At 45.6% G+C, this 11,901-nt stretch overlaps 1 protein-coding gene across 1 annotated transcript in view; it reads right to left on the reverse strand.

Annotated features, from left to right (window-relative positions):
- Positions 1-314, reverse strand: part of LOC120857968 (deleted in malignant brain tumors 1 protein-like) — a 239,264-nt gene extending 238,950 nt beyond the window's left edge. Inside the window, 1 exon segment of the mRNA XM_040233889.1 lies at positions 267-314. Coding sequence (XP_040089823.1) covers positions 267-314 — 48 coding nt within the window.
- Between the last annotated feature and the right edge of the window lie 11,587 nt (positions 315-11,901).

An 11,901-nucleotide genomic window follows, 5' to 3' on the forward strand; every position in this document is an offset into this window, starting at 1 on the left:
TCATTCCATCCTTCAAACCAGCATCACTCAGAGTTTCTCTCACCAGGAGGGTAAGAGCAGGCTGAGTAACCAGTGTCCCTAGCCTTTGGAGGCACCATATGAAAGTCCTGCTTCAGGTTCACTTCACGCAGACCTGCAAAGCTGAGCCAGTCTTATAGAGATGGCTAGGCATAAGAAAGAAGAGCAAAGGACCAATAGCAACCACATGGCAGGAGAAGTTACAGTTCACAGTGACCTGCTCTGCAGACAGAGACAGCAGATTTTACCGCTGAAAGAATTAATAAACAGCACAGATGATTGTTTCCAGTAGTCATGCATGGATGTGAGAGTTGGACCGTAAATAAGGCTGAGCACCGAAGAATGGATGCTTTTGAACTGTGGTGCTAGAGAAGACTCTTGGGAGTTCTTTGGACAGCAAGGAGATCAAACCAGTCAATCCTAAAGGGAATCAACCCTGAATATTGATTGAAAGGACGGATGCTGAGGCTGAAGCTACAATACTTTGGCCACCTGATGCAGAGAGCTAACTTGTTGGAAAAGACCCTGATGCTGGGAAAGACTGAAGGACAAGGAGAAGAGCAGCACAGGATGAGATGTTAGACAGCATCACCAACTCAATGGACATGAGTCTGAGTAATGAGCCAGTGTTGGTCTCAGTCTTTGCTGCCTTCCTAGGCCTTCCCACAACCTGAGCACCTGCAACAATCATCTCCTCCAACAGAGGCACCTGCAACAGGCCCCCAAAGCCAAGTGTGTGCACGCCATTGGCTCTGGCCACCACCACTGCTGGCCATGATCCCTAGGCTCTGGAACCAGAGGCATTGCTGAGAACACTAACTACCATTCCAGTGACAGCAGACCCCCTGCAACACTTGCCAAACACCACACAGTTGTCAGTGCTGTGAATGTCAGCAGCCTGAGCCAAATGGATCTCATGCCCTCCCAGACCCAGTGCCACCTTATGCCTCTGCACTTGGCACCCTGCAGTACATTCCAGTGTTCCCCTACCCAGAGGTGAAAGGCTTTCCCTACTGAAATCATAATATGGATTCTGGTACAGGTGACTGCTTTTTTAAATGTGCAGACATCTACAAGAGAATAAGACATCAAGAAGAATCGGGGAAGCAAAATCCCACCAAAGGAATACAGTAAACCTCCTGTAACTGACTCAAAGTAATGGAGATCCAAGAATTCAAAATAATACTTCAAAAGATGATCAGAGTTATAAGATAACTCAAATATTTAATGATACCAATAAAACAATGCAAATAAAATAAGAAGAACAATAAAGATATATAAAATATTTTTTTAAAAAGAACTAACCAGATATTTTGAAACTGAATAATAAGTGAATGGGCTTCCCAGGTGGCGCTAGTGGTAAAGAAGCCGCCTGCCAGTGCAGGAGATGTAAGAGACTCGGGTTCAGTCCCTGGGTCCAGAAGATCCCCTGGAGGAGGGCATGGCAACCCACTCCAGTGTTCTTGCCTGCAGAATCCCATGGACAGAAGAGCCTGGTGGGCTACAGTCCATAGGGTAGAATCAGACATGACTGAGGTAGCATCCACACAATATAATGAGTAAACTGAAAAATTCAATACAGAGATTCAACAACAGACTTGACCAAGGGAAAGAAAAAGAAAAAAAAAAATCAATGAGTTAGAAGAAAGGTCAGTTGAAAGTATCCAAAGAGAAGCAAAAAGAGAATGAAAGGAATATAGAAAGCCAGTGGGAACTATGGACACCATAAAGAGGAACAATGTATGCAATGGAGTCAGGGCAGGAGAAGTGAGGGAGAAAAGAATTAAGGGCTGAGGACTTCCTGGTGGTGCAGTGGATAAGAGTCCACCTGCCAATGCAGGGGACATCCGTTCAATCCCTGGTCCAGGAAGATGCCACATGCCGCAGAGCAACCAAGCCAGTGTGCCACAGCTACTGAAACCTCTGCACCCAGAGCCTGTGGTCCACAGCAAGAGAAGCCCCTGCAGTGAGAAGCCTGTGCACTGCAGCGAGGAGTAGCCCCTGCTCACCGCAGCTAGAGAAAGGCCGTGTGCAGCAAGGAGACCGAGCACAGCCTAAAGTAGATAATTAAAACTGAAAGGAGAAAACACAGGCTGAGAATTTCCCAAACCTGGGGAAAGATCTGGACATCTAGGCTCAAGAAGCTAATAAGTCACCCTAAAATTTCAATCCAAAGCAACCTTTTCTATGACTCACGGAGTTAACTGTCCAAATGCAAAGACAAAGAATTCTAAACGTCTAAAGAAAAGAAAAAGTTCTGTCACCCAAGAGGACTCCCATAAGGAGATCAGCGAATTTGTCCAAAGAAACCCTGCAGACCATGAAGAAGGACTGGTAACACACTCCACCCTCACTCAGGGGAAAGCAGCTCCAGGGAGGGACAGGAGAGGGCACGAGAGAAAGGGCTCCCTACAGAGTCACAGCAGCTCCTGGGAGGGGAAAGGACCGTCCCAGGCCCCCAGCACATCAGGAAACATCACAGGGACCGGGGCAGGGACTTGGGAACTTATACACCTGAGGCTGTGCTTCAACTGGTCTCTACAGACAAGAGGTCCCCTCTCCTGGCTGCAGGCTCGTCTGATCCACAATGAACACCTGGTGGGAACAGATGAGGCCAGCAAGCAGAGCCTCTCACAGAGCCCAGTGCTGTGCAGACACGGCAACAAGCAGAGGAGAGCCCAGGGAGTAGGGGAGAGGAGCCAGAGAGAGGCAGGCAGGTGCGCCATTCTCTCTGATCTGGTTACATGCAGCGGCATGACACCCAGCCCTGTGGGACCCTGTGTGCTTCACAGACCAGCAGACTCAGTCCCTGCTCAGCAGCCCCATTCCTGTCACACAGACAGGCTGTATCACCCCTTACACACATGTGCACACACACACACAACATCACACGCACTCATCACACACCCTCACAAACTCCTCACACACTCCACAAATACACACACTCTTCACACCCTCACACACACATTCTTTTCACACACACACACACCCTCACACACTCCTTACCATCACACACACACACGCACAGAGCCTACAGGAGCACAGACACAGGAAACACGGGGACCCAGGGGCAGCTCTCACACACCATTTTGCGATCTTATCTTATTCTCTTGTAGATGTCTGCACATTTAAAAAAGCAGGCACATGGAGTGTGTGGGAACAGCCCAGAGTCCCAGCTGAGGTCAGTTTCTGGACCTTCCACACACACTGGGAGCCACTGGGACTCCTAGAAGCTCCCTGAGAACAAGGGAGACAGTGGAGGGACTCAGGGTGACCCAGCTCAGTCCAGACCAAACCTCACTGCTCTGTAAAATCTGCCGCTACGAGTGGACCCCGCACAGGAGAGGGACCAGTGTTCACATCAGCGTGGCTCCTTTTTGGTCAAAAACGCTGAGACCACGGCTCCAGAGCTCCAGACACCTTTCCTTTCAGCAGAGTGTCCACTCCCTGCTGTGGACCCAGGACAGAGGGCAGCTCTTACCTTGACCACCCACCATGGTGCCAAGGAGGAGGACACAGAATCCCTGCAGGGAGAGGTGTCTGCTCAGAGCCATCCTGACCCCACGTCCTCAAGGTCACAGTCCCAGCTGCAGGATCAGCCTGTGAGGGGGCATCAGGGTGCCGACTGGGGTCTATATAGACCACCCCTTACACCCTCCCTCCTGCGAGCCAGTAGTGACACCTTTCACCTTTTCAGGCACTATCGGAGGCTGCATCTGCCCCTTTCTGAACACCAATGAGCTTCTGAATCTTCCACGTCTTCTTATATGAGCAACACGGTCCTTTGACCTCCTGCTTCCGTGGTCCTGAGAGCCCGGTCCCATGACCGGGACTGGGATAGAAAAGGTGCCTCAGAAACCATGAGTGCCTTTCTCTCTCCTAATCACCCTGGTCGCCACCTGCAGACTGTGAGATCTCACAGGGTCTGGGTGTGGGATCTGTTGGCCTGTGGAGAATATCTTTTGTACAATCAAGTAATGATTTTCCCCAGCACTGAGCTCAGGGTGGAAGCAGAGACCTCAAGAAGTCTTGAAATACAACAATATTTATCAGGTCAGCAGAAAATGAGGGCCTGGAATACAGGAATTCACAGGTGACTGTGGAGGCATGAAGTGAGACCCATCAAGTTGGGGGGATGAGGTTGCAGGTCTTTTCCCCCTTCTCAGAGTGATTTGGAGATTGGGTCCTGGAGCCTGTGCCTGCGTGCTCAGTCGTGTCTGACTCTTTGCAACCCCTGCACTGTAGCTCACCAGCCTCCTCTGTCCAACGGATTTCCCAGGCAAGAGTACGGGAGTGGGTGGCTAGTTCCTTCTAAAGGGATCTTTCTGACTCAAGGATCAAAACCGTGTCAGCTGTGTCTCCTGCACTGGCAGGCGGGTTCCCTATAGGGACTTTCAGACACGTTAAATCCCTTTCCCTTTATTGCATTTCATTTTATGTGAAGTATCTCTTTCAGTTAGTCACCAAAAAATGTTTATGGAGAGAAAGAGACTGCTGTTAAAGGAAACAAAGAGAGGAGGAATCATCATTCAACTCTAGTCTTCCAAAACTGTAGCAGGGATCTCTAGAAGAAAGCGTGGAGCTTCCCTGATGGCTCAGCAGTAAAGAATCCACCCGCAAAGCAAGAGATGTGGATTTGATCCCTGGGTCAGGAAGATCCCCTGGATAAGGAAATGGCAACCCACTCCAGTGTTCTTGCCTGGAGAATTCTGTGGACAGAAGGGCCTGGTGATCCTTTCGTGTCCAACACAGTCCATTGCATTGAAAAGAGTCAGACACAGCTAAGGAACTAAACAACAACAAGAAAATTAAAGTTTAGAAAGACTAAAGTTCTCTAAACTTCACATTTATCCCCCTCATAAGCTGAGAGTATGGTTTGATAAGATTCAGAATACATTTGTATTATAAACCATAACTAAAGACAATGCAAAATGTAATTTAAGGGAACAGCTCCAGACAGAAGGGGAAATAGAAAGTCTTCTTCTACATTATAGCTGCATGTGATGGGGAAAGAAGGGGCAAGTGAAGCAGAGAATAGAAGGGGTTCATGCTTCCTGGAAACATCAGTGACCCCATCTCCTCTGTTCTGCATTTAAGAAGAAAGGTGGTGGCAAGAATGGAATCCCAGGTGGGTTGAAGGGACAGATACAAGCAGAAGGGACTGATGTCCAGTACAGTTATTGATGCCTTGTTCTGTTTCCACTGATCAGAGAAGCTCCCAGATGCTTCCCAGAAAGTAATCCTGATGAGTATAGAACTGAGAAGGACCATAAGGGATGCAAGAGAGAGCTCCCCCATCAAAATTCAAGGTCACTAGTGTGTTGCCCCCATTTCTCATGCCCCCTCAGGCTCAAGATTCCCATGATGCAGCCTGTGGCCCAAACAAGCCCAGCCTGAGGCCCCCTCATCCTGACTCTGTCTTTTCAGCACAGACATGGGAGGAAGCATCTGTGATACACAGGCCCCAGAGTCCCCACTGGAGCTCAGAGACAGCTTCATGAGCCACACACACACATGCCCACCTTAATATCTCAGCCTGGCCAACACCCAGGGCAGCTGCTGGCCATTTAATAGCCCTGCCACATCCCCCATCAGAAGGACCCTCATCCTGGTCTGCAGACACAGCTTCTCTGTCCTGTAATACCCATCCTTCCTTCTTGAGACTCAGGAGGAAAGACAATTGAATACAAGATTTCCTCCCTCTAAATATGCTAATATTTACCCATTATTTATACAAGATTGACTTCCTTGTCATCTGGTCCTCTCACTCTCAAACTCCGTGACTGTACCTAAGCCCCATCTCCTTCTATATCTGGACCTTTAACTCATTAATGATAAAAACTAATTATAAATATCAAAACCAAAATTTAAAGTCAGCTGAAGAAGGACCAAGATCTGCTCAGTCACTTAGAATTGATGCTCTACTCCCTCTGTGCCCAAAGTCATCACTCCTTACCCAGTTATGGGCTCCACACCATCACCAGAAACCACAGGACAGACTCCTAGAACACAGGACAGGCTTTCTGGGGTCCAGTCATCCCTCCCACGGGATGACACACGGATGCATTTAGTGAACCAGGTACACACGATCTCACTCACCTTGGGATTGAGATCTCACAGGTAAGACACTGTTGAGGGTTCCAGACTCTGTTATAGGGAAGGATGGGCTGGAAAGGAGGGGCTAACTCAGGGCTGGCAGGCTGTCCCCAGGCAGCACCCCCTACCCCAGAGATGGGGCTGCAGGGTCAACATGGGCCAACTCACCCTTGGAAGACTTTACTTCTTCTCTGACACATAAGAAAATCTCAGTGTCCAATCTCATCAAAGATTTGAGAAGGAAAGTTTTAGAGAGGACACTAACCCAGCTGTGTCCACAGTGAACTTGAGAGAGTGGAAGGCAGGGGTCAGGAGAACAGACTCGGGAGCCAGACTGCCTAGTCTTGACTCACAGTTTAGCTGCATGCCATGTGTGGGCCTTGAACACGGTTCTTACACTCTCTGATTAGTAAAAGGAGGGTTGTGATCATGCCTGGATTACTGAGTTTTGGTGAGGATTAAGTGAGTTGGCATTAGTATGTGACATTACAACACTAATTAACAGTAATACATGTGCTGATGCTGACTTGCTCAGTCATGGCCAACTCTTTGTGACCCCATGGACTGTAGCCCACCACGTTCCTCTGTCCATGGAATTTTCCAGACAATAACAGTAGTACATAGTAGTGGTATTATGTACTACTGTTAACTTGCCTTCCTGATGACTAAAATGTAAAGAATCTGCCTGCAGTGCAGAAGATCTGAGTTCAATCCATGGGTCAGGAAGATCCTCTGGAAAAGGAAATGGCAACCCACTACAGTATTCTTGCCTGGGAAATCCCATGGACAGAGGAGCCTGGAATGGCTACAGTCCATGGAGTTGCAAAGAGTTAGTCATTAGTGAGTGACTAACACACACACACACACACATAGTAGTAGTAAAGAAGCAGAGTTAGGGCATCTCCCACCATCTCGTCATAGGAATCCTGGGACTCTAGAACAGGAATTCAATTCTGCTACCTGGAGCTTTGACTGTGGCTCTTGGAACTCTCCCAGGAGCTATAGGCTGTGATGGTGATTGGTGCCAATCAGAATTATGAGTCTTCTACACATCACCCCTTCTTTCTGTGCACCATGCAACTGCTCAAGAACCTCAATCTTACCATTGGTGAGCTTTTGTGAATTAAATTGTTTACTTAATCATTTTACTTTATAAACTCGAATGTACTTGGCAAAACATTTTGCATCTAATTCAACATGAATCCGCTACGGGTGTACATAAGTTGTAAAGTAAAAAAATAAAAATAAAATAAATTTAAAAAATTAAAAAAAAAACATTTTGCATCTAATTCACCTTCATATCCCCAATGCCTGGCTAATTAAAAATCCTAAATGATGTCTTTTGTGTACCTGAATGAATGGATGTCAGCCTGGTATTTTACACAAATCATTTCAATCAAAAAGAAATCTTTTGAGAAATAATTTAACTTGTTGTGAGGATGTAACAGCACAGTGCAAGCTGCATCATTCGTTTGAATGATATTTCAATACTGTTAAATGGTATGAGCTATATGTGGTTCACTTCAACACCTTTCTGCAATGAATGCAGTAAATTGCAATAATTAGAAACAGCCAAGCCCCAATACAAGAGCAGTGCTGAGAGAGCCAATTCTAAACATGCATAAACGCTGCAAATTTCTCTCTATATCTGGAGATAAAGAAGACAAGCCACAGAACACTGACAGGTGAGGACCATGAAGTCTCCTGTTCTGCTCTTAATCAGATACGGCCAAGTGGTCAGGATGTTTATGCATTTATCATCTGGCTCATTTTCAATTCAAACCACACACAACTGTAACAGGAAGCAATTTTGTTGTAAAAAATGTGAACAGCTTCCGTTTGAATTAGAAGTGCAGAAGTAAAAAGCAGAAAAAATCTTGTTCTTTTACTTAGGCTAACTATTTGTCCTTATGGATTGTAAAGCAATACAACATGTAGCATTATTATTCCCAAATCACCATGAGAATATGGTGGTTTCAGAAGTTCAGTAATCTCTTTGCTAGGAAAGTTAATAATTAAACCTGCTTGCTTGAGGAAAATTTCCTCAGGACCAATCAGAGTGACTAAAATACTAAGTATTTTTTAATTAAAAAAGAGCCATACAACCCTAATGGAAAATTATTAATGGAGTTGTTATACCAAAGCATTGGAGACCTGCCTCACCATCTGTGCTCCTTGCATGGATGGGACTAAGGTTCATAAAGACTCCTTTACCAAAGACCACTTCATCACCAGGGCATGAAGGAAAGCAAGGTTATGAGCTTGTGATGTCCAGCCCATCACCTCTGTTCAGCCCTTTACAGTCTATAACCAGAAACATCAAAGAGAGTGGCACTGAATTGGCCTCATTCATTCCTCCATAGTGCAACATCAGATACCCAGAGACAAGAGCAGATCAAAGCTAATAAATCAAAGACAAGCAGATTCTAAGTGGAGCACATGCTGACCAAGGACCCTTCCCCACTGCTGTTGGAAAGGAAGAAGCCCTCCCACCCCAGACACCATCTGTGGGAGGAGAGACAAGAAGGTGCCTCTGTAAATAGAGAAAAATCAGTCTGAGCAGGGAGCTTGAACTAGAAATGACAAAACAATTATTACAATGAACCCGAGCTACGTTGAGAGATAAATTTTAAATAGGAGAGTCTGTGTTAACTTTATGGAACTTTCAGTCCACACAAACATCCCTTGCTAGTGCACAAGATGAAATCAGTGATAAAAAGAGTATATTACATTTATGTATATTTGAATTCTAGAGGGCACATTTTTAAGCCCACTACAGAAAGAAAACTCATAAATCTTCTCATTTTTAAATGCACTCTAATTTCTCCAGCTCAAAATTACCACTGTGCCTATTTAATCTATAAAATCTTGCCCACTGTCTTTAAAGTGGGGGCTTTTTGAGAGCAAGTATTCTGTCTTACTCTCAATATCTCTTTAAAGTCAAGTAAAGACACATAGAAAGAGCTTAACAGGGTTATCATTACCAGATTCATGTTGATGTATGGCAAAACCAATACAATATTGTAACGTAATTAACCTCCAATTAAAATAAATAAATTTATATTTTAAAAAATAAAAAAAGAAAGAGCTTAACAAATAGTGGATAAAGAAATGAATGCATGAACAAATGCTGAAAATCACCCTGAGTTAATGATACTGAGCGGGAAAGAGATAGGGGAGACACAAATCTGACTAATCCCACTTGGCACAGACTGAAGGGGAGTAAGGAGTCAGAGACACACCAGACCAAGGAACCAGATAGAAAATGCCTTCTTCAAATCTCACTCTGGGGAGGGGTCCAATCACATTTAATTTCTGCACAAAGCTGTAGCTCAGAAACTTCACCAAGGCAAGAAAAAAAACTGACAGCATTGCTATCGAGGATGTGGCATTGACAATAATACTCATCAAATGGCTGTTTTTCTAGCTCCCAGTCACTCATTCTGGCCGATGAAACGTGGGTGGTGCCACATGTGTCTCTTCCGCGTGGAGACATGAAACCCCCTGTGACTCCCTAGTGTCTCTCTTTTCTGCCCCAGAAGCTGTGTGTTCCCAGTGGTGTACACGCCAGCTGACGGTGCCTCGCTCACCCGGTGCATTTGTAGGTTGGTGATGCGTGTGTGTGTGCGTGTATGTGCTGCCTCTGCGATCTGGGGTCAGTTGTTCCAGTAGCAGAACGGAGTCTATTCTGACAGATCCAAAGGGGAAGGAAGACTCGAAAAAAAGACAGTCTGTCACATGAATCAGGTACTTTCCTGGATCTCCTCTTCCTCTGTGTCTTCATCCCAAGATACTCCCTCAGGTGGTCAGCTTGCATCCTCTCTTGGGCCTGGTTGATTCTCAATCACCATTTCTGGTTGACCAACAACTAGATCTAAGTCCTGTTTAAGAGCACCCACCCCTGGTGCATCCCCTGTCCCCTTTACATCACTTTGTGCTGGCAGTCAGGCTCACTTTCCCAAATGTGTCTCTTAGCATCTCGACCTTCATCCTTAAACAGCTCTCCTTTGCTCGAATTAGTCAATTCATCATATTTTTATTTTCCACCAATCCTGTACTAATGAAAAGGCAGCATGTACTTTCTAAACCTCTTCAGTTTCTTCTTGATTTCCTGAACAAATCTGATTCCTGGATGTAGTGCTCTAAGAAGTTAATTAACTTCTTCATCTTTGGGTGAGAAATAATTTTGCTGAATTTTTTTCCCCTCAACTGAAGAAAATGGCACATTCAAAGCCAATCTGTTTGTGACCATGTTACCGAAAGGTATGTGTGTGGGGTCTGGCTGCTCACTGCTTAAAAGCCAGTAAACAGGTCAGGTTGGTGGAAAAGAAAGTTTGCTTTATTTCATATGCCAGCAACTGGCAGGGGCAGTGGCAGACATCTGTTCAAAGGTCAACGTTCACCCCCCATGACAAGCAGGTGGTGAGAGTTTTATAGACAAAGTGGGAGGGGGGTTACATGCAGAAATAGTACAGTCATCTTCAAATTGGTCATGAGTGGTCTGACAAGTGTCATCTTGGTTACTTTCAATTCAGTTCAGTCGCTCAGTCATGTCTGACTCTTTGTTACCCCATGGACTACAGCACGCCAGGCTTCCCTGTCCATCACCAACTCCTGGAACTTGCTCAGACTCATGTCCATTGAGTTGGTGATGCCATCCTAAACATCCACTGGTTGTTTTAGGTATAGTTCATCTGTAGTGCTGGGGTGTACTTGTTCCCATGTCTTTGTGGTCAGTTCTCAGGACTGTGGGTGCTCAAGCCCTGGGTACAGTGTGGTCATCATGTAGTTCACTGCTCCACCTGGTGTTCTGTATCTATAAGAAGCTCCCAGGACATGGCTCAGAATATCATCATAACCCTTGAGAAAGAACCAAAGGTCCTTACTGTGCTTAATGACTACATTATTATTATTTGGTCTCCTCTGAATATTTTCCTTTGTTTCCATGTTTCTCGCTTCTCCAATTAAACGTATTCTTTGACTAAAGTTTTCCACCAGCAAAAGGCAGAAGACACGGTGAGGGGCAAGGATTATAGAATCCTCTATGTTTCAACCACAGCCCTAAGGGCCCCCTTGGGACTTGGAAGGGGCTGGAGCAAGGAGAAGCTCTGAAGAACACACTTCATTAACCTCATGATTAACCCACCTCTGCTCAGAGCTGATGTAATTACCAACTGCAGAGCTATTGAGCTCTTGTGGGTGGTGATTCTTAAACCACTGAGACCTAAGGTTAGTGCCTCTGGGGTGGCGCTCAGAGTTCAAAGCCTGAGCGATTGCTCAGACTCAAAGTCTATGAACTGAGGCTCTGTCGCATGTGGAGCTTTGGTGCAGCTGAGTCCTGTCCGCAGACCAGCCTAAGAACACTGGAAATACAGGAAAATGTGTTCCTCCTTTAACATCAAAGACTCTGTGAACAGATCTGTTTTCCTTGTCATCGAATGCTTCCCCATCTGGGCATGCTAACCAAGGTGCCTGCAATCTGCAGGCATTGTCTGAGGCCTTGCCAGGGCCCAGGATTGAAGTGAGGCCCGTGGCTGTGTATAAGCTCTGTATTTCCCCTCTCTATAACTTAACAGATGCTCAGCTAATATTTACTGAGTGGCTGAGTAGCACTGTACTAAATGTTGAAGAGAAATTGTCTTACATATAAAGAAATGTTTCTGAGAACATCATTTAGCTAATATTTTTGTTTTAAAGGCATATGTTTCTTGCAATTAGCAAGGCACGATTTTATTTCCACAAACAAGCAGCTTATCACCAACAAACATGTCACAACGAACACTGCAA

The sequence above is a fragment of the Oryx dammah genome, unplaced genomic scaffold (assembly GCF_014754425.2).
Source record: "Oryx dammah isolate SB20612 unplaced genomic scaffold, SCBI_Odam_1.1 HiC_scaffold_29, whole genome shotgun sequence".
In the NCBI taxonomy this organism is placed as follows: Eukaryota; Metazoa; Chordata; class Mammalia; order Artiodactyla; family Bovidae; genus Oryx; species Oryx dammah.